The sequence below is a fragment of the Mesoplodon densirostris genome, chromosome 15, assembly GCF_025265405.1.
Source record: "Mesoplodon densirostris isolate mMesDen1 chromosome 15, mMesDen1 primary haplotype, whole genome shotgun sequence".
Classification (NCBI taxonomy): domain Eukaryota; kingdom Metazoa; phylum Chordata; class Mammalia; order Artiodactyla; family Ziphiidae; genus Mesoplodon; species Mesoplodon densirostris.
The window spans coordinates 20,342,865-20,366,930 of record NC_082675.1 but is presented as its reverse complement, the minus strand read 5'-3'; the positions used below and the strand labels follow the sequence as shown (position 1 = coordinate 20,366,930).

Here is a 24,066-nt window from a genome sequence, read left to right as displayed (position 1 = left end):
CCTTCAGTTCACACTCCCAGGAATGAGGTGCCAGGTGGTTCAGCTGATGCCTGACCAAAGCTCATCCCTCCACTAAACCAAGGTCATCTCTATGGTTGAAGTTCACCCACGGGCACTTGAGAACAGCCAGTGTTACCAGGTCTGGGTCCCCGGTCAAACCACAATGCCTTCCTTCAATCAATCACAGGGACCCTTAAAGACAGCATTGTATTATGTGTCCATGGAAGACACCTAGAAGGACTGGTAAGGTATCATTAACCTTGCAGAGTGTGCCTGGGGTATGAGCTGTAGTTAGGGAAAATTTTCCTTTTACATTTTATAGTCCTATATAGCATATTGATGTATCGTTTTAAAAACAGGTTGGGCACGCCTTACTTTTATAATATACACAGGTAATAACATCATGACCCAAACCCTGCACCCATGTCCTAGTGATTCCTCTGAAAGTTTGCTCTTCAACCTGGCTGGGCTCTGTGGAGCTGGGGTTGGCTTTTACTCACTGCTATATCTTCAGCAGTCTGGCACACAGTAGGTGCCCAATAAATGTTTCTTGAAAGACCTTACATCAATTCAACTGAAAGATTACAGAATAGAAGTTCTTGGGCTCAAGTGCCTAATGGCCCGGGATTCAGATCCTAGTTATGCACCTGTGGGTAAGATATTTGACCTCTGTGAGCCTCAACGTCCTCATCTGTGAAATGGGATAGATCACAGGGTTGCTATGATGATGAAATGAGCTCATGCATGTGAGGGTGAGCAACATATAGTAGCACCCAGTAAACGATGGTTATTTTTCTGGGTTTTACAATTTTGGTCATACTTTCAACCCAACTTTACTATTGTTTACTTAATCTTTTTAAAAATTTCTATTAACTTATTTTTCCATTTAAACAGTGTTACATAATTTAGCCTCACCCCAAATAATAACATTCTTATAATCACAGGTTTCAAATGTCAGTTTTATTTTTAAAGATTTTCTTAACATTGAAAAGTTAATCTGGGCACTGTCTAAAGCCACATGGGTATCGCCAGTGGAGTATATAATACTCCTTGGGAAATGCAGCCCCATGCACTACACTTTACAGTTGATGAACTTCCAGAGTCTAAAATTCACCCTTTGGGTTTAAAAAAATTTTTTTTTCAGTCCAGCAGACATTTGCTCTGTCCCTATGTTCCAGGCTTGTGCTAGGAGCTGGTACAGAGCAGGGAAATAAAGAAGCATGGTTCCTGTTTTCCCAGGACTCAGTCTAGTGGGGGAGAGGAACAGTTATCAGGTAATTGCAACCCAGTGCTTGGCAGCAGCTGTGATGGAAGAAACACAGAGCAGAAACCTCACTGAGTCAGTCAGAGGTGGGAAGGTCAGGGAAGGTTTTCAGAGGAAACCTGGAAATCTAGTGCTATACTGGGAGAGACTGAAGACTCAGACCCCAGGTAAGTGCTGATCTGATTCCTTGGCTTCTCACCCTCCTGGGAATCCAGCTTCCCAGTAAGTGATCCTTAAGAGAAGATAAATCCTTAAGACAAACAAAACAAACAAGTGTATCACCTGCAGTGTAGCAGAGTGGCCAGCAGGTGGCAGTGGCAATGCAGAAGGATTTCCCTACAAACTTTCCCTGGAATTTTCTTTCATAAATGAACAGATTAATGAGTATAACAAATATTTCTTGAGCACCTTCTATGTGCCAGGCCCTGGACATACAGCAATGAGCAAGACAGACAGGGCCCCCGCCTTCATGTAACTTAATGTTCATGTATTCCACAGTATTTCCTGTACCAGGCACTGTCCTGGCCCTGCGGAGATAGAAAGTGACAAAGGACAAATTCTTGGACCTGGAGGTAAAGGAAGAGACTGACAGCAGGTCCAGGAGGATGAGGGGGAGGTGTCCTCAGCTGTTCTCACCTGGCTTCATAGTAGAATCACCCTAGGTTATTCAGTGAGCCGGCTCTGCCCCCTAAGGAATTTTAATCAGTCCCCCCCAAATATTCTTATTAAAGCTCCCCAGGTGATTCTAAAGTCCAGCCAGCAAAGAAGACATACTGATGGCCAAGAGGCACATGAAAAGATGCTCCACGCCGCTAATTATTAGAGAAATGCAAATCAAAACTATAATGGGGTACCACCTCACAGCGGTCAGAATGGCCATCATCAAAAAGTCTACAAATGGGCTTCCCTGGTGGCGCAGTGGTTGAGAGTCCGCCTGCCGATGCAGGGGACACGGGTTCGTGCCTCGGTCCGGGAAGATCCCACATGCCGCAGAGCGGCTGGGCCCCTGAGCCATGGCCGCTGAGCCTGCGCGTCCGGAGCCTGTGCTCTGCAATGGGAGAGGCCACAACAGTGAGAGGCCCGCGTATCACAAAAAAAAAAAAAAAAAAAAAAAAAAAAAAAAAAAAAAAGTCTACATATAACAAATGCTGGAGAGTGTGGAGAAAAGGGAACCCTCCTACACTGTTGGTGGGAATGTAAATTGGTGCAGCCACTATGGAAAACAGTACGGAGGTTCCTTAAAAAACTAAGAATAGAGTTACCATATGATCCAGCAATCCCACTCCCTGAGCATATATACCCAGAGAAAATTGTAATTCAAAAAGATACATGCAGAACCATTTACAATAGCCAAGACATGGAAGCAACCTAAATGTCCATCGACAGATGAATGGATAAACATGTGGAATACACACACACACACACACACACACACACACACCCCATGGAATATTACTCAGCCATAAAAAAGAATGAAATAATGCTATTCGCAGCAACATGGATGGACCTAGAGATGACCATACAAAGTGAAGTCAGTCAGACAGAGAAAGAAAGATACCATATGATATCACTTATATGTGGAATCTAAAAAACTGGTACAAATGAACTGATTTACAAAACAGAAATAGACTCTTTTTTTTTTTTTTTTTTTTTTTTTTTTGTGGTATGCGGGCCTCCCACTGCTGTGGCCTCCCCCGTTGCGGAGCACAGGCTCCGGATGCGCAGGCTCCGGATGCGCAGGCCCAGCGGCCATGGCTCACGGGCCCAGCCGCTCCGCGGCACATGGGATCCTCCCAGACCGGGACACGAACCCGTATCCCCTGCATCGGCAGGCGGACTCTCAACCACTGCGCCACCAGGGAGGCCCCAGAAATAGACTCTTAAAGTCCAGCCAGAACTTTAGGGCTGAAGGGTTTAGGGCTCAGAACTGCAGCTCTGGTGTCTTGACATGGTTAAGAAATTAATAATTTAATCCACTGATTTCCAAAGTATTCAAATACCCATTCTGTACCAGATGACTTGCAAATATTATTTCTAATCCTCCCCTAAATCTTTAAAGATGGTAACAGTACTGACCAGAATAGCCAAAATTTACTGAGAGCATTCTATGAGCCAGGCACTATTTGGAGCTTTTGTATCCATAAACTCAGTTAATTATTCCAACAACCCCAAGGCACAGACATTGTTATGACTCTCCCCATTTTATATCGGTGCAGATGAAGCACAGAACTGTTGGGTATCTCGCTGGGTAACCTGTCAAGCTAGTTAGTGGGAGAGATAGGATTCAAATCCAAGTGGTCCAAGTCCACTGTTAATCACCGCACCATACAGCCATTTTACAGATGAGGAAACTGAGGCTCAGGAGAAGGTCTCTTGTGAAAGGTCCCACAAGAAGGAAGTGGCTGAGTTAAGATTTGAGTCTTTCCCTCCAAAGTCAATCCAATTCAATTTTGACCCGACCATCAGTAAGAGTCTGAGAAGAATTCCACATGGAATTCCACCTCTGGCAGAAACCAGCTGTCTTTGAAGGCATCTGTATTTATCTTCAGCTCCCAGAAGATGGCAGGAAAGTGATGAGGGAAGTGACTTGAATCTGAAATTGGAGGCCGGGATCCACTGTGTTACCCTGGGTGAATCAATTCATGTCTCTGGACTTCGCTTTTTCCTGCCTGCTACGTATATAGACTGGACCAAGACCCCACTCTTAAGCTGAGATGTGGCTGGTCAATGACATTCCTACACCGAGGAGGCACCCACACTTTGAAATAAGATGGTTTAAGGCAGGTTTTCTCAGCTTAGATGCTGCTGACATTTTGGGCTGGGTAATTCTTTGTGGTGGGGCTGTCCTGTGCCCTGTAGGATGTTGGGCAGCATCCCGGCCTCTGCCCACTAGATGCCAGTAGTACTCCTCTTCCCCTGTTGTGACAACCAATAGATGTCTCTAGAAACTGCCTTTGACAATTGTCCCCTGGGGAGCAGATTCACCCCTGGTTGAGAATCACGTGTCTAAGGTTTAAACAATTCTGACGGCAATCCGTGTGATTTCAACCTGTTCTCTCCCAGGAATTCAAGTGGCTTGGACTGATGGTCTTATAGACATAACCACAAACCTACCCTCATTTTTATCTTCCTCCCATTCCCCCCCTCCCTTTAAGTACAGGAAAAAATGTACATTTTTAGAGCACATTTGTACGAAATGCTCAAAATCAGGTTTCTTGGTTATTGCTATGAATGATTTGTAATATACTCTACAGTAGTGGAGCAGTGAAACTGAGTGGTAATTAGCAACCAGTGTTAACTGAGCACTTATTAGACAGCAGACACACTGTTATGAGCGTCTATATTGATGGTTGGTATGATCATTCTTTCTGATGAGGACACCGGCTTTGCCTTCTTCAAAGTCACGCAGCTGGCAAGTGGCAGGGCTGAGATGCAAACCTGACCTGCTGGATTTGAAGTCCTGTGCACTTAACGGTTCTGCTATAATGAAGGGCGCTTCTCCTGCCCAAATTCCCTGGGCTATCGTGAATTGCTCTGAGCTACTGCTTCCTCAGAGACAGGAATTTTTAAATGAAGAAGGGCACCCAGCTAGGGCCTGGCATGCTGGCCGAGGTGAGGCCGCTGGGGATGATTCATCAATGGAAACTTTTACTGTGGCCACCGTCTGGCCATGTGGCTTCTATCCAGGTCAGGAAATCTCCACATCTCGTATTTGTGGTGTTCTGGGGGCAGGGCTGTGAAGGGCCAGGGCCTCCTGGGGAATCCCTACAGGCCTCTCTGGAGAGCCACCCACAAAACCCTCGCTTGTCTTTGTCAGAGCCTCATTACTTTTCATGCTGTGGTTTATGTCTTCTGGATGGGACCCCCAGCAGCCATCTACCATGTCGCCACCAAAGAAGGGAAGCTGCAATGAAGCCACGAAACTCAATAAAGACTGCATTAGTATTGCTAACAGGGACGATGACAGTAATAGTAACAAATACTGTCATTTTTTGAGCCTGCTGGGCCCAAGGGATACAAGAACCAATTGGATACATTCCTAGCAAGCAAGGTATGTGTTTGAGTCTCTGAACATATAAACAGATCATTTTGATAAGCTGCAGCAAGTGCTGTGTAGCTATAGGAGCCATGGGAGTGCAGATGAGAGAAACATGACCTAGCCTAGGCAGTCAGGGAGGCCCTTCTGGAGGAGGTGATACTGCGGATCCATTGTTCTTTCTTTCATAGACTTGTTTCTCCTCCCCCATCTTCAATAGACCCCAGGCTCCCTGACAATGCAGACTGTGTCTGTTTATATATTGCAGCATTTCTGCCATATTTTCAGGACCTAACACCAGTGTTCCCGAACTATACACCATGATGCCCCCGGGTGCCACCATGAACTCACAGGGGTGCTGTGAGATTTTTAAAAAATGTTGAAGAGACACAGTGACATCTTCCAGCCTCATGTGAACTCTTAGCTTGAGAAAGTTCACAGTTTTAACATCAGATTGAGCTACATTCTTTTTTTCGGGGGGGGGGGTGCATATAGATTGTAGTTTATTTACTTTTTTAAACATCTTTATTGGAGTATAACTGCTTCACAATGGAGCTACATTCTTTTTGATGATGCCCCATCTTTGCAAAGGTAGGTTTTCTGTGGTTGCTGTGCTAAAAAGCAAGAACTGTGACAAAATCAGTGTGGAACAGGAGATGCAGGTGGCAGAGTCGAGTTTGATGCTAAGAGTTTGAGAAGTTTGGCAGAGCCCAGCAGGCACACACACTCCCGCAGCAGTAGTTGGATTATTACTGTAATTGTAAATAAGTGTTATTTAAGAACGAAATAAAAATTTTACAATCTTTTCTCTCAATTTATGTGCATTCCTTTTTCAAGCAGCTCCTAAGTTGTCAGGATATAGCTGCTTATTAAGTGATTTGGACCTAACTGCTTAATAAATAGAATTGTTAGGTATTCTGGCCTAGGAAATCTACAAAACAATCCTGACACTCCAAAGATACTGGGAGTTGAGAAAGTTTGGGAACCTCTGTCCTAGCATGCACCTGCAGATAAGAGGACTTGTTAAATGACCAAATTATATCCAACAAACCTGCGTGGTAGGAAGCAGTAATCCGTTTTCACAGATGGGGGCCCTAGGTCCAGAGAGAGCAAGCTACTGGTCCAAGGTCACACAGAAGAGCTGGAGGTGGGTCTGACAGCAAATTTCAGACTCTTCCCTCTACCTATGCCTGACCTGTCTGTTCTTGAAGTGGCCTGGGGTAAATGGACCAGGAGTGAAAAGACATGGCTTTGAGTCCCAGCTGGACCAAACGATGGCGTTGGCAAGTGACTGTGAACAGAGGCTGCAGATGTCCAGAGCTTATACGATTTGCTTGTTGGTGCAAAGTCTTGGTCAATGGTAGAGCCCCAGAGCTTCACCCGGGAACCAGGGCTGCAGAGTCCGAGGTAGGAAGAAGACACTTTGGGGGTTAGGCAGGCTTTAGCTGGAATCCTGGGTTTTCCCCTTCCCTGCTATGTGACCTCAGGAAAGCTGCTCACCCTCTCTGGGCCTTCTCTGCCTGCTTTTAAGTGGACATGCAAACCATTCATGCAGTTTTGTGAGGGTTAAACGTGTGAATGTTGGGGAAGGGCTGGGCACAGCCAAGGTGCTCGTCAAATCAGGGCTGTTTCCTTGGTTCAGCAGAAGAAACATCTTAAAGCTGTTTTATTGGACTTCCCTGGTGGCAGAGTGGTTAAGAATCCGCCTGCCAATGCAGGGGACAAGGGTTCAAGCCCTGGTCTGGGAAGATCCCACATGCCGCGGAGCAACTAAGCCGTGTGCCGCAACTACTGAGCCTGCGCTCTACAGCCCACGTGCCACAACTACTGAGACCGCGTGTCACAGCTACTGAAGCCCACTTGGCTAGAGCCTGTGCTCCGCAACAAGAGAAGCCACCACAATGAGAAGCCCACGCACCGCAACGAAGAGTAGCCCCTGCTCGTCACAACTAGAGAAAGCCCGTGTGCAGCAACGAAGACCCAATGCAGCCAAAAATAAATAAATTAATTAATTTAAAAAAATAGGGCTTCCCTGGTGGTGCAGTGGTTGAGAGTCCGCCTGCCGATGCAGGGGACGCGGGTTCGTGCCCCGGTCCGGGAAGATCCCACATGCTGCAAAGAGGCTGGGCCCGTGAGCCATGGCTGCTGAGCCTGCACGTCCGGAGCCTGTGCTCCGCAACGGGAGAGGCCACAGCAGTGAGAGGCCTGCGTACCGCAAAAAAAAAAAAAAAAGCTGTTTTATGTCCACTAACCTTGTTAAAAATACTCTCAGAACCCAGATACAACCGCCCCTCAGTCTGGGCACCTCGCTGCTAGAATCTGACTATCCTCCTGCCTCGTGTATCATCTCCCGTCGGCCTCACCTGCCTGGATCAATGCTGGAACCCCATGCTGGGTTCTCCTGACATCTGAGAGGAGGATGGCGTGCCTCCTGGCACCGAGCTTGACTCGTGAACTCATTAGCATGGGTGTCAGGAACAACTTCTCACCGGAGCTCTGCAGATCTTGGGGAAAGGCGGCGGCCCCGGAGGGACCGGGGCTGCTTCTCGGAAACCCAGCAGGTGCTGCAGCCCAGAGGGTCTTTGGAGGCTGTGCCTCATTAGTGAGGTGCCTTTTCTTTCTTTTAAAAAAATATTTCCACCTTTCAGTATTTTAAAGGGGAAGTGGGAGTTGTATTTGCTTCTTGGGCTGCTGTAACAAAGTGCCACAATCAGGAGCCGTAGGACGACAGTCATTCCTTGTCTCATAGCTCTGGAGGCTAGAAGCCCTGCTCCCTCTGAAACCTCCGGAAGGAGGATGCTTCCCTGCCTCTCCCTAGCTTCTGGTGGTCTCTGGCAATTCTTGGCATCCTTGACTTGCAGGTACAACACTCCCATCACTGCCTCTGTCATCACGCGATGCTCTCCCTATGTCTGTGTCTCCATGTGAGTCCAAATTTCCCTCTTCTTGTAAGGACACCAGGTCACTGGATTAACGCCCACCGTAATCTGGTATGACCTCATCTTAACTTGATGATATCTGCAAAGACCCTATTTCCCCAAACCTCATGGTTACAGGCCCTGGGGGTTAGGACTTTGACATTGTTTTTTGGGGGACACAATTAAGCCCCAAACAGGAACCAACCAGTCAGTGTCAGAACTTGGCCCAAAGGTCTGGGGACTGGGAAGGGATGTGGTGGTGGCTAAGGGGTTAGGACCATAGACTACAATTCCACTGGGACAGCCCTGTGTGAGTTTGCGCCCTGCCACCCATGGTGAAATGATGGCGGCGCCAGGCTGGTGGAAGGGATGCTGGCCTTGGAGATCAGAGCCCTAAATCGGAATCCTAGCTCTGCCCACAAAGAAGTTTGTGACCTTAGTCATACTTCCCTTTGAGAATCAATTTCCTTTACATCCCCCCCTCCACACATGCATTTATATGTGTGTGTGCACATATATACATTCACAAAAATACATATATATATATATAAAATCTAGTTAGCAATGTATTTTACACATGATAACTACTGTTATCTGTATTTTCCTCTGAGCTTTAGTTTCCTTAATGTATACGTGCATGTATATACACACATACTGTACACATATATACATATATGTTCACAAATACATATAACATGCTTAGCAAAATGTCTTACACAGTTGATAGATAACAACTATTTTTATTATCTGTAAAATGAGGGCAGCTGTGTTTTATCTCAAGGTTATCCTCAATTGCATTTTATCTCCCAGATTCCCTTCAGCTCTGAAATTCTAGGACTCAGACTAAATTCTAGGACTCACTCAGACTAAATTCTAGGACTAAGGGTTGTGTGGTCCAAGATTCCCTGTTACTTGTGCAAACAGAATAATAAAGTCTCTCCTTTTCTGTGCAGAGCTTTTTACGGCGATGAATTCCCACTTGTCTATATTTGCTTTTGTTGCCTGTGCCTTTGGTGTCATATGTGTGAAATCATTGCCAAGACCAATGTCAGGGAGCTTTTCCCCTATGTTTTCTTCTAGAATTTTTACAGTCTCAGGTCTTACATTTAAGTCTTTAACCATTTTGAGTTGATTTTTGTGTATGGTGTCAGATAAGGGTCCAATTTCAAAGAAAACAATCAGTGAGAGAAATCTTGAATGTACTGAATGAGAGAACATATTTGCAAACCATGTATCTGATAAGGGGTTAATTTCCAAAATACATAAGGAACTCCTACAACTCAACAGCCGACAAACAAATAACCCAATTAAAAAATGGGCAAAGGACTTGAATAGACATTTCTCCAAAGAAGATATACAAATGGCCAACATGTACACGAAAGATGCTCAACGCCATGGTCATCAGGGAGATGCTAATCAAAACTACAATAAGATATCACCTCACACATGGTAGGATGGCTATTATCAAAGAAACAAAAGACAGCAAGAGTTGGTGAGGGCATGAAGAAGAGGGAACCCTTGGTGGGAATGCAAAATGGTACAGCCGCTATGGAAAACAGTGAGAAGGTTCCTCAAACAATTAAAGATAGAACAAGCATTATGATCCAGCAATCCCTCTTCTGGGTATTTACCCCAAATAACTGAAATCAGGATCTTGAAGAGATTTTAGCACCACTGTGTTCATTGCAGCACTATTTCCACTAGCCAAGATGTGGAAACAAACATCACTGATGGATGAATGGATACAGTAAACGTGGTGTATACATACGATGGCATATCACTCAGCTTTGAAAAAGAAGGAAATTCTGCCATATGTGACAACATGGATGGACCTCGAGGATATTATGCTGAGTGAAATAAGCCAGTCACAAAAGGACAAATACTGTCTGGTTCTACTTATAGGATGCATCTAAAATAGTCAAATTCAGGGACTTCCCTGGTGGTCCAGTGGGTAAGACTCCACGCTCCCAATGCAGGGGCCTGGGTTCGATCCCTAGTCGGGGAACTAGATCCCACATGCATGCCGCAACTAAGAGTCCGCATGCCTCAACTAAGAATCCACATGCCACAATTAAGAAGTCTGCATGCCGCAACTAAGAGTCCGCATGCCACAACTAAGAGTTCGCATGCCACAACTAAGAAGTCTGTATGCCGCAACTAAGAGCCCACATGAAACAACTAAGAGCCCGCATGCTGCAACAAAGATCCTGTGTGCCACAACTAAGACCCAGCGCTAAGTAAATAAATAAATTTTTTTTGAATAGAAATTTATTTTAAAAAATAGTCAAATTCTTACCATATGATCCAGCAATGCCACTCCTGGGCATATATCTGGACAAAACTCTAATCCAAAAAGATATATGTGCCCTTATGTTCATAGCAGCACTATTCACAACAACCAAGACATGGAAACAACCTAAATGTCCATCGACAGATAAATGGATAAAGAAGATGTGGTACATATATACGATGGAATACTACTCAGCCATAAAACAGAATAAAATAATGCCATTTGGGGCAACATAGATGCAACTAGAGATTATAATGCAAAGTGAAGTAAGTCAGAAAGAGAAAGACAAATACCATATGATATCATGTATACGTGGAATCTAAAATATGACACAAATGAGCCTATCTGCGAAACAGAAACAGACTCATGGACATAGAAAACAGACTGGTGGTTGTCAAGGGGGTTGGGGGAGGGATGGGGTGGGAGGCTGGGGTCAGCAGATGTAGGCTTTTATATATGGAGTGGATAAGCAGCAAGGTCCTACTGGATGGCACAGAGAACCATGTTCAATAGCCTATGATAAACAATAATGGAAAAGTATATAAAAAAAGACTGTATATATATGTATAACTGAATCACTTTGCTGTATAGCAGTAATTAACTCAACATTGGAAATCAACTATGCTTCAATAAAAAAATCTTTTTAAAAAAGGTCAAGGGGCTTCCCTGGTGGCGCAGTGGTTGAGAGTCCGCCTGCCGATGCAGGGGACCCGGGTTCGTGCCCCAGTCCGGGAAGATCCCACATGCCGCAGAGCGGCTGGGCCCATGAGCCGTGCGTGTCCGGAGCCTGTGCTCCGCAACGGGAGAGGCCACAACAGTGATAGGCCCGCATACCACAAAAAAAAAAAAAAAAAAAAAAAAAGGGTCAAATTCATAGAACCAGAGAGTCAAACGGTGGCTGCCTGGGGCTGGAGGAAGGGGAAATGGGGAAATTGCTTATCAACAGGCATAAAGTTCCCATTATGCAAGGTAAGTAACTTCTAAAGATCTGCTGTACAACACCATGCCTCTGAGTTAATGATACTCTATTATACACTCAAAGATTTGCTAAAAGGGTCCATTTCATGTTGTGTTCTTACCACACCCTCCCCCTTTTTGAGAAGAGAAAATGGGAACCCAGAAACATAAATCTTCCTCTAATAAAGGAATCAGATGTCAATTAACGAAAATCTATGAAGTAGATGATGTGCACTTAAATTTTTCATTTATTTGGGTCTGTGTGATAAATCCCTTTTGTGGGCTGAGAAACCTGAATTTATGGACTACCACAGGGGACCCTGGCCTTGGCTGCCTCACAAATAGAAAGAGAGGAAGGTCTCCTCAGAGTTTGAATTTGACCATGCTCTGTTCTTTATCAGAAGCAACGAACATCTCTGCTATTAATTAATTATGTGAATGTGAATTAATGCATGTGACTGCTCAGAATGGTGCCTGGCATACAATAAGTGCTCAGTAAGTACAGGCATACCTTGTTTTTTTTTTTTTTTTCTTTTTTGTGCGGTACGCGGGCCTCTCAGTGCTGTGGCCTCTCTCGTTGCGAAGCACAGGCTCTGGACGCGCAGGCTCAGCGGCCACGGCTCACGGGCCCAGCCGCTCCGCGGCATGTGGGGTCTTCCCAGACCGGGGCATGAACCCGCGTCCCCTGCATCGGCAGGCGGACTCTCAACCACTGCGCCACCAGGGAAGCCCAGGCATACCTTGTTTTATTGCACGTTGCTTTACTGTGCTTCACAGATACTGTTTTTTTTTTTTTTTACAAATCGAAGGTTTGTGGCAACCCTGCATGGTCAGATGAGGGTTAGCATTTTTTTTTTTTTAAGCAATAAAGTCTTTTAAAATTAAGGTACATACTTTTTTTTTTTTTAGACGTAATGCTATAGCACACTTAATAGATTACAGTATAGGCTAAATGTAACTTTTATATACACTAGGAAACCCAAAATTTTGCTTTATTGCAATATTTTCTTTTATTGTGTTGGTCTGGAACTGAACCCACAGTATCTCTGAGGTCTGCCTGTATCTGTTTATCCCATGGAAAAGGACAAGGATTTTCTTGCTTTCCAATTGTCTTCCAAACAGTGAATGCTTCTGTCCATCTAAATGGCAGGGCTGCTTGTTTGTGGCCATGAAAAAGCTCCACAAAGCCTGTTTTGATACTTGTGAGAAGTGACAAAACACAGCTACTTCAGGAGAGAGTCACATCCTTAAGTTACACTCTGTTCATCACATAAGATGTAGTTTACAATAAACATAAACATACAATAAACATCTATTCTTTTGTTGTTGTTTAAAGTCTGATTCCCCAGCACTATCAAGACCTCAGTGCAGCTCTGGGAGCTTGGGCTGCCTGTGCCCTTAATGGATCTCTTCAAAAAACACTCATAAAATAGCAGTGCAGCTGACATCTCTAAACCCCAGGTATCGTGTGAGGCTTTGTTCCTTCTGCAGAGCCTCACGCTTTTCTTAAGCAATGGGTCCGATATCTGTCAGCACATCAGAAACCTTGGGAAGCCTTTGAAACTCACGATACACCCCAGACCAACTGCATCCGAATCTCCAGGGTGTTTTAAAACATCCTAGATGATTCCCATGCGCCATCGAGGCTGAGACCCCCCACCCCCCGCCCCAGACCCCTGCTCTCCACCTCCTCTGCCTGGTGAGAATATGCAGTTACTCTTCCATTCTCAGAGTGACCTTGGAAGCCTTTTTTTGAGTTCTTATGGTAGAGAACCCCCCAAAGTGTTTTTTTAACCAAACGTTTGCTTTGATGGCCCTGTAGAAGAGGTCAAAGAGAGTCTAAATCACTCTATTTACTGCCCTGTGGACTGCTCAATTTTAATCACTTAGAGTCAGGCAGGCCTGGGTTTGCCTCTGGCCTCCTTCTTAACTGACTAGCTGTGTGATCTGGGGCCATGATTTCACCTCTTTGAACCTTAGTATCCTCTTTGGAAGATGGAGACAGTACTGCCGTGCTCACGAAGCTACCCAAGGAAGAAGAGAGGGAAATCTGGTAAAGGACTCAGCACACTGCCTGATAAACTTACCATAACTGTTAGAGTAGCCATGCCCTCAATCCCTGTTAGTTATTGTTGGGGGACAGCGATAATAAACGCTCCCAAGAGTGGGTACCGCCTCCTAGGAGCCCAGCCCTCCACCGGGAGTAAGAAGAAGCCAACCCCCAGATGCATCCCGGAGGCTCAAGCCAATAAAGAGGACTCACAAACACAGTGGGGCAGGCGAGAGGTCCAGATGGGCGTGCCGGTTTCACGGCTGTAGCAGGTCAGGAGGGAGCTCCCTTCCAGCACGAAGCCCGTGTTGCAGGTGTACTGGATGGTGGTGCCCACCAGCAGCACGGGGTCCGAAATCAAGCGGGTCGAGTGGTCTACTTCCCCGGGATCGGTGCAGTACATAACTACACGAGATGAAACCAAACCAGGTGGGTGTTAGGGCCTGATGACCACTGGTTTGCTGAGAACTACAGAATGATCTAGAACATTTCCTCACTTAGTTCTTTCCCTGTTTGAAAGACACTGCATGCGGCTGGAGAACAGGCCAGGACAAGAGAGACTTGAATTTAATTTTCACTTTTAGGAATTTGCCCAAAGAATTGTTTGCATCAGGGCCCAAAGACCCACATACAAGGCTGCACATTGCACATAATAATATTATACTTGTAATGGTTAAAAAGCAATCCTTTAACAGAAGAGGAGTTAAATATCAGGCAGCAACCATTCCATGAAATCCTGACCAACCACGAATGAGAACAAAGTGCTCTTTCCCACTGCTTTCTTTGTAGTACTTAACTATAGGAAAATAAGCATCCACTACATTCTTTCATTCATTCACTCATTCATTTATTTGGTCTCACCGTGTCGCTTGTGGGATCTTAGTTCCCTGACCAGGGATCGAATCCCGGGCCCAGGGCAGTGAAAGCACGGAGTACTAACCACCAGACTGCTAGGGAAGTCCTAAGTGTCCATTACTTTTAAGTTAAAAAGTCAATATAGATAAAAGGAGAAAAATAAACCAATTAAAAAGGAATGAAGTATGGAAAAGAGAAACTGAGTTTTAAATTGACAACTGTAATGTAAATTTTGCACTGTGACTCATGATACACTATTCTTAATATTTATGCAGAGAGGAAACATCTTAAGACTAAATAAAACCTATTTCTCATTGTGCTGCAAAAATAAAAATAAAAAGGAATGAAGTAGATCACATGTGTGATATGAAAAGATGTCTATTTCTGAATTGAAGAAAAAAGCTGTTGCAAGGCAGTTTCTAGAAACTGATGCCTATTATGGTAAAATATCTGTATCTGCAGCTATTTCTATATGTGTATCCATATATATCTCAACATACACAATACACACACACATGCGTATTTACGTATGTGTGTAACAGACAGATACATACATATGCAATTGGAATAAGACAGAATAAACTTTTGAGCGTGGCCTCATTGCTAGAGAGCAGATCATAGGGATTTTCACTTTCTACCTCATTATTTTACTACCACTTGATTACCGTATATTTGTTACTGGCACAATTTTAAGATACAGTTATATATTTACATCTTTTAATGTCAAGAGTGGAGCTTAACCAATGAAAGGTAGTTATAACATTCAGGGACTTCTAGGTGGGACCCCACTGTTCTAGGAGGTTCTTCTGCTCTCATTTCACTAGAAGAGAAGCATTTTGGTGGGTCTGTGTCTTGAACGCAGAGTGAGCGTGGCACCCAGCCTGGGAACATAAACACACAGGCACACAACAGGCCCAATACACATTTATTTGCTCTACTTTGGGCCTTTTCTTGGCAAAAATTGAGGCAGGGGAGGGGACCCCCCCCATAGAGAGCTAGTTATGTCCCCTCCAAGCCTTTAAAAATGTTTAAAAAATAATGATGATGATGTAGACTGCATTGGTGGGTTCGTGATGGATCTCTCTTAATTGTACATCTCACTGTCCATTTTTATTTTCTATCACAATCCGCACACATACACACACCCCACATTCTGTTGCAGAACAAATCGATGTGTTTGTGTAGCTGGTTTTATGGACCTTCAGCGAGTTCTTTCATGTTTCCCACCATTATAATTTTCCTTGATGTTGGAATGTTTATGACAGGAATTGTATGTAGCCCCCCCATGCTCTCCTTCCCTGACAGCCTCTTTCTCTGCAGCACTTAATATTTCTTCTTGGGCAATTGGTGACTTAAGTCATGCTGAACAGATCTACCGAAGTATCACCAAGGATCCAAGGATTCCCAGGAAGAAGGCTGCAGACTAGAGTTTTATGTAGGAGGTGGGAAGCAAATGGAGGAGGGGAGAGGCCAAATTTAGCTCCCCCCACCCCGATACTAAGACATCAGGGTAGAAACCATTAGAGGCACTTCCTGTCGCTACCCCTCTTCAAGACGCTAAACTCAGCTATCACTAGACACACTTGGCCTGCACTCAGGCCAGCACTCAGGAGAGCAGGCAGAAGGAACCAGGGGACTGGGGGGGATGCTGTCTGGATAAAGTCAGCTACCTACCAGTGTCTACTTCAATGTAAATGCAAGAGAAAGACCACTGAAGGTTTAGAAACAAGGAGAAGTTTTCTTGTTTCTCTAGATACCTTCACTAAGGCGTTGCCAGAAAATTCAAGCTACTTCTTTTAAAAAATTATCATCGATCAAACTATTTCCATTTTGGAAATGCTGAGAAAATAAAACGTGCCTTAAAAAAAAAAAAGTTGGCTACCTACCATAGGGGTTTTGAACTGGGGCTCCTAGGGCCAACTTAGATTTGTTTTGCTTGGCTGCTGCAGGTATTTTAACGACTTGAATTTGAATGATGTTTTTACACAGGCTACATATATTCCTGCTGACTGCAGTCCACACCATTCCCTAATGTCTCACACCCAGCCTGCTTTACTTATTTCCATTATCTGCCAGGCTTTTGAAACCACCTGAGTCTGAGATCCCTGCCCTTGGGCTACAAAACGACATTGGTGAACAGCACCGGTGTGTTGGTGGAATAGAAGAGAGGCCAGATTCTACACTGAATACCTCCTCTGCATCCATGCAAAAAAATACTCCATGGGAGGGATTTTCCATCCAATGACCTAGAGGAAAACAACAAGACTACTCTTACTTTTCTCACAAAATGGGGGATTGCTGCTCCAGCTGAGGTCCCACTGGCAGGTGAGGGTGTCGCTCCCCACGATGTCATAGCCGGGGTCACACTGGTAGGTGATTCTGGCTCCCCTCACGAGCTCTGTATGAGAAGTGGTTTTCCAACCATTCTGGATCTCGGGCAAATCTGAGCAGGAGTCGTTCCTTGACACCTCTTTAAAACAAAAACATCATCCTTAGATGCGGAGGTGGCCTTGTTGCTGGGGGTTCCTTTTATGAATGTCAGACGAAAGAGAAAATAGAAGAAAAAGCCCCCAGAAGTAAGCAACACAACTTCTGAAATCCCTTAACCTGCAAGAACTCTTCCCTAGGGGGATTTTACAATGACTTCTTCCCATTTTGGATGTGGAACCTCCAGCCAAGCCATCAGAGGACTGCAGCCCCAGCTGATATCTTGACTATAACCTCATGACAGGCCCCAAATCAGGACCGCCCAGTATTAACTCCTGAATTCCTGACTCACAGAAACTGTGAGATAGTGAACGTTTATTGTTAATTTGGGGGGGTCATCTGTTACGTAGCAATAGGTTGCTACTATACTCAGCCTTATCCTAAGAATGTCCATAAATCTATGGGTTTGATGGATTAGTCATATACATTTTTGTAATGTAGACTAAGATAAACACGTAACTATTAAGAAAGAAATAATTATTGGTTGCATTCTTCAAATCACATCGCCTACCATCAGCGAACATTAACCATACTCCAGAAAATGCTACACACAGCTTATCGTCACAGAATCTTCCTCTGGAATAATTCTGTTTTCCCCCTGCAAACCTTTGTTACTAAGGTAGCAATCCAAAGCCCACTATTATCACTCTCGCTTCTAAGTGCGCACTGCACAGATTTTGAGAAGAGGGCTAATTATGCCATGTAATTAATTTGCGGCTCTTATGTGCTTCTGGGGAAAGCAAAGCACCTCCATTGTCTGCAGGAAAGTCATTCTGAGAAACAAGCAATGGCTTTTCCCGGGATTTCATCATGATTTTATTTGGGGGAAGGAGATCTCCTGGGTGTCCGCAAGAAGAAGGGGAGCGGGAAATGGCTTCTAGAATTGCTTCGTGGGGAACAGGAGCCTCTATTTTTAGGCCTTTGAAAAATCAGCCAAGCCCTGGATTTGGGACACAGCTGCAAATGTTCAAACTCTGGATGAAAGAGGAGAAATGGGGGCAAATACTGGATATGTGGTCTGCCTTGTGCCAGATGCTTTGGGACTGAGAAAGGTTTGCTTGTCTGACTTTTCAAGATGAGCCGGCATGGCTATACATTTCCATGGGCCCTCCCGTCTCCTCCGTAGCATTCATCGCATTTGTCATTCTCAGCGGCTGCCACCATGCAGCAGAGCCTTGATTCAAACCTTGGCCCCACTGTCCACTAACTGGGTGGTTTTGGCTAAGTCACTTAACCTTCTGTTCTTCAGTTCCCAGACTCTACCCCCAGAGACCCTGATTCAGGAGTCTGCATGTTCACCAAACACCCTAGGCAGAGCTTCTGGAATTATCTGTTCCTATGAACCTTTGTTAACTTTGCTTAGAATGAGAAAACTGGCCCAGGAGTCAGAGAACTTCCCTTCTAATCCTCTTTCTTTATTTTAGAAGCTGTGTGACTCCAGTCATGTCAATAAACGTCTCTGAGCCTCACTGTCCTCAATCAGAGAATGGAGACAAGAATCATGACCCTGTCTATCCCTAGAGGCAAGATGAAAACTAATTAATGTGCAGGATATGAGAGAATAACACTAAGACAAGTTATATGGTTTCATTGATTTGTTTGACTAAGATGTTGTGAGTGCGTACTATGTGCCAGGCACCAGGAATACAGAGATCTGAAGTCATGGTTCCATGCTCACAGTCAAGATCAGCACCATGGTACAACTTTTGGGCAAAAGAAATACCTAAATGTACTGAATACATACCACCACTTCACAGTCTTATGCTCATGGCAGACATCACTAATCAACCATAGCAATCTCTGTCTTTGAATCAAGCTGAAACCTCCCAATCCTTCTCAACACAACATTCCAGGGAGCCACTGTCATTTGATTGGAGTTGACCTACAATATGGAACTTATTTATTATCCTGGGATTAGAGGAATAAACATACAAGTGACCAATATCTCTTTGAAAAACACTGCTTGCTTATCTCTGCTTTTTAATTCCCTTCCCTCCCACGCACTTGACGACAGACAACAGCAAAACATAAGAAGCAGTGAGAAGAATGGGCCTTTGCTTCTGTCTGTGCAAAGGAGAATTATGGGAAGTCAGAACCATGTAGGCCCAGTGTTCTTACATGGAAGGTTCTGACAGCAATCAGAGCAGATAAGCCTCGGCCACTTTCCAGAGCTGGGGTCAGGCCTTGAGATCAGTGTAGGAGCTTTAGTATTCTCTAGATGAGGGGCCTCCCTGGTGGCGCAGTGGTTAAGAATCCACCTGCCAATGCAGGCGACATGGGTTTGAGCCCAGGTCCAGGAAGATCCCACGTGCCGCGGGGCAATTAAGCCCGTGCGCCACAGCTACTGAGCCTGTGCTCTAGAGCCCACAAGCCACAACTACTGAAGCCCGTGTGCCTAGAGCCCGTGCTCCAGCACAAGAGAAGACACCACAGTGAGAAGCCTGCACACCGCAACAAAGAGTAGCCCCCGCTTGCCGCAACTAGAGAAAGCCCGTACGCAGCAACGAAGACCCAACGCAGCCAAAAAAGAAAAAACTAATTCTCTAGATGACAACAGAAACCCCTAACCCTTCCATCTGATCCCTCTACTGGATGGGAGTTGCATCCGTGTCTGGTTAAATCTAGACCCAGGGTAGCAAATACCTCTCCCATGCCCATGACAGACATCACTAATCAATCACGGCATTCTTTTCCACTGACTTCAGGCATGGCCTCCTCTGAAAACAACATGGTCTTCAATCCAGGTAGTCACTGGCAATTGATTGACATCAAAATTAAATACAAAGGCCCACTTTCCTTCTCTGTGAAATTAACCTGTGTTTCTTTAAGAGAAATAAGAAAAAAGTTGAGCTGTTCTCCCTTTTTGTGTTACCCATATTAGCCAGGCTGTGTACCCCTGGGAAGCACTCTCTGAAATCCTGTGCTCATCAGCATATGATCCTGATATTGTCTGTTAATGGGACTCTTCCATTTTCACTAACTGGCTCAAGGGCAGGGAGAGAATTCTATTCATTCCTGTATCCTGATGACTAGGACAGGGCCTAGCATGAAATTTTGTGAACCAAACTCTGTGGAAAATGGAGATAATGCGTTTGAAGATGAAATAAAATAATATATGTAAGAGTGTTTGCCAACCGCAAATTGTCACATGAATCTAAGTTTCAGCTTCAATTAACAAGAGCACCTCCTCTTCAAAATATTGCCAAACTGAACAATGGCCAGGCTTTCTGGTCAACCTTGGGCAGCCTTGGATAGAGTCATATTTCTGCCATCAAGCTGAATGCAGTTTTGCAAGACTGACTCGGGCACCAGAGGAGACAAATGAGCAAAAATATGACCTCATCTTCCAGTAGGGAGGGAGGCGGGGAGGAATGGTCTAAGGAGACAGACTGAAGCCAAGTCACCAGAAACTTTCCCTCCAAAGGCAGCTGACTCTGGAGGGCACGTCGCCTGGACAGCCTCTGCCCAGGGCATCACCCAGTGAACAACGCATGGAAAGTGGCAGCAGTTACACTCTGAACATACCCAGCATCGCCATCAAGGGTAAAAAGACCCCTGAGTCACATAAAAAAGAAATCAGTGCTTGTGATTGCTTCTCTGAGAGGTACCTGCAGAGCAGAGCGGGGACAGGAAGTGTCCACCAGCTGGAAATAAAAAAAAGCAAGAGACTTATTTTCATATGCATGAGGCTCCTTGAGACAGCCAATGGTCAGGGAACTAGCTTGTATTCTGGAGGCAGGAGGAGATACAAAGAGAACACTTTGTATGAGCTAGAGATGGGCAAATCTTCAAGCCAAGGGGAAGAACCAAAGACACGGAATCGTGCTCAAGCCAGAGGGTCTTTGGTGGTGGCAGAGAGACTTGGCAGGATCAGTCCTCCTTTTCCTGGTTCCATCTTGGAGATCAAGACGTCAACCTCTTCCCTGGGGGGTGCAAGCAAGTCCCCTAACTGCTGGCTGAATCCCGCCCATTGAAATCCTCAGGAGGCAAGCACCCACCATCCTGGATGCCAAAAGAAGTTAGGTCTTTTCTACCTAACACTGTGTCTCCCAGGTTCTCTGCTATTGCCAAAAATATTGGGGGTAGAGAAACCCTAAGAGCTGGAAGCCTGGATGTGAGCCTCAGGTCCGCCCCTGATGATCAAGTCCCTCATCCTTGGTGGTCCAGGGCTTCTTGTGCTGTGACGAGACAGGGCTGGACCAGACACTCTGTCAGTTCAAGTCCCTTCCAGGGCTGGGATCAGTGGGACTTCACAGTGTTCTGGTCCCGACTGCTGGCGAGGATAGCAGCTTGGACTAGGGTGGTGGGCGTGGATAGACGGAGAAGAGGACTTGGATCTGAGACAGATTGTAGCAGTACAGCTGAGCGGAGGGACTGGATACAGGGGAAGCAGCCTGAGAAACCAGGAGAGTCGTGGTCCCGCCTCCTGGGCTGGGCAGACAGCAGGAGCAGTGAGAGGTGCTGAGGGCAGGGAGGCAAAGAGGTCGCTCTGCTCTGTCCGTGCTAAACCCGAGCTGTCAGTGAGACGTGCAAGAGCGCAGTGAGCAGGGAGCTGGAGAGATCTGGAGTTCACGGGAGAGGTCAAGGCTGTAGGTACAAACTAGGGGTCAATGGAATATAGATAAGCATTGTTTAAAACCATGGGCCTGGAGGACAGCACACAGAGAGAAGGCAGGACAGGGTCCAGGATGGGACCCTCCAAGGTTTAGAGCTTGAGCAGAGCAGAGGAGGGGGATGGAGCCAGGAATGAATAAGGGGGAGTTTCAGGGTGAGGAGTGAGGAGGGAAGGGTGTGGGTGGATGAAATAATTAAGAAGGGGGTACTGGATGGTCACGTGTGAACTTAGTTTGAACTTTATAGCAGGATTTTTTTTTTTTTTTTTTTTTTTTGTGGTATGCAGGCCTCTCACTGTTGCGGCCTCTCCCATTGTGGAGCACAGGCTCCGGACGCACAGGCTCAGCAGCCACGGCTCACGGGCCCAGCCGCTCCGCGGAATGTGGGATCTTCCCGGACCAGGGCACGAACCCGTGTCCCCTGAATCGGCAGGCGGACTCTCAACCACTGCGCCACCAGGGAAGCCCAGCAGGATTTTTTTTAAAAGATGATGGGAAGAGAAAAGGTTTGGAAGACACATTGAGCAGCAAGAAAGAATCTAGAGTACGGGAGAAGAGTATGGAGGTTCCTTAAAAAAAATAAACATAGAGCTATCATACGATCCAGTAATACCACTCCTGGGCATATATCTGGAGAAAACCATAATTTGAAAAGATACGTGCACCCCAACACCAATAGCAGCACAATTTACAATAGCCAAGATGTGGAAGCAACCTAAATGTCCATCAAGAGAAGAATGGATAAAGAAGATGTGGCACCTATATACAATGGAATATTACTCGGCCATAAAAAAGAATGAAATAATGCCATTTGCAGCAAAATGGATGGACCTAGAGACTGTCATATGGAATGAAGTAAGTCAGACACAGAAAGACAAAAATACCACATGATGTTGCTTATATGTGGAATCTAAAAAAAGGGTACAAATGAACTTACCTACAAAACAGAAATAAAGTTACAGATGCGGAAAACAAACTTATGGTTACCGGGGGGAAGGGGGGAAGCGATAAATTGGAGATTGGGATTGACATATACACACTACTATATATAAAACTGATAACTAATAAGGACCTACTGTATAGCACAGGGAATTCTACTCAGTACTCTGTAATGGCCTATATGGGAAAGGAATCTAAAAAAGAGTGGATATATGTATATGTGTAACTAATTCACTTTGCTGTGCACCTGAAACTAATATAACATTGTAAATCAACTATACTCGAATAAAAATTTAAAAAAATAAAGTATGGGAGGTAGGAGAGAAAGGGCTGTCTTGGTTGGACGGGGCTTCAGGAGAAGAAGAGTCCTTAGGGGAGAGCCAAGCTTCAGTTCAGGCAAGATGGCATAGGTAATGCTTTGAGAAGTTGCAAATACGGAAGAGTGTGTTGACGATATAAAGTCACAGCTGGCTGCAAATGAAAAATGATGAATCTTAAAGTTATGAGACATTATCTACTAAGTCCTGATATCAACCCTGTGGAGGAGGTATCACTATTTCCATTTTACAGATGACAAAAAAGAGGCTCAGAGAGGTTAAGTGACTTGCCCAAGGTCACACAGTCATCAATGATAATCCTAAGATTTGAACCCTTGTCCTTCTGACTAGAGAGACCAACCTCTTAAAAAAAAACGATGTATATTTACCGTGTCAATATATTGAAAAACTCATGTAGCACAACCCTCCCCAAAAGACATATCTAGAAGAAATTGTCTTAACTTGCACCTAAACCCAAGGAGAAAAAGTGACTGGCTAGAATACTTACCTATGTAGTTCATGATGAACCCCTGGCCCTTCCCAAAGATGAGCCCGGCAGGGTCTGAGTGGAACTGGATGGTTAGGTCCGGCGTGGACGAGTACAGCTTCTGGGGTCCGCTGTTTCCAAGGTACTGCCCCAAGATGTGGGGCATGACCTCATCACCGTCGTAGATGGTCAGGATGTCGCTGTTGCTTAGGTTCAGGCTTGGGGGGCAGAGAGAAGAGGAGGGGTCTTGTGAAGCCAAGTTACAGGCATTCAACAAGCCTTTGATTTCTTTTTTCAAGCAACACTCATTTTCTTGAGATATACTATGTGTCATATCCCAAGCTAGGAACTGGGGGTGAGGAAGGCATAGACCAAACCCGTGAACAGGATGTGATGGTCCTTCCTAAAAGCATCGCACACAGATCCGTGGATGGATTGGGCTTTTGAAGACTCATTCATGAAATGACCTTCCCAGCATGGAGCTCACTGCAGAGTCAAGTGCTGCATTGTCTGTAGAATTGCCTTCAATACCCCCGTCATTAACAACATTTTTTCCTGGGTGAAACTAAGTGCTGGGCATTGAGCCACCTGCTGGGGGTGTGACCTGGGTCTTCCATTTTTCTGTGATGCAGAGCACGCTGACTGCTTGCTAATGATAACTTGCATTCTTATAGTTGGCAAATTCCTCAAAATCAACCAGCTAATCTATTATGTTTAGGGGACGGAACAGAGAATGGGATGGAGGCACCTTATTCATGCACTATGCTCCAACCTGCCATCACTATTCATAGCATCACAGGATGACACACTTTTAAAGACCCAAACACAATAAGAGTACCTTGACACTAAGTAT

At 45.2% G+C, this 24,066-nt stretch overlaps 1 protein-coding gene across 1 annotated transcript in view; it reads right to left on the bottom strand.

Annotated features, from left to right (window-relative positions):
* The window catches only part of SEZ6L (seizure related 6 homolog like), a 193,644-nt gene that overhangs the window by 13,552 nt on the left and 156,026 nt on the right, over positions 1–24,066 (bottom strand). The window contains exons 11-13 of the mRNA XM_060118330.1: positions 23,235–23,431; positions 16,646–16,840; positions 13,729–13,920 (exon numbers count right to left, since the gene is read on the bottom strand). Of these exons, the coding sequence (XP_059974313.1) occupies positions 13,729–13,920; positions 16,646–16,840; positions 23,235–23,431 (584 nt within the window). The remainder of the gene's footprint in view (positions 1–13,728; positions 13,921–16,645; positions 16,841–23,234; positions 23,432–24,066) is intronic.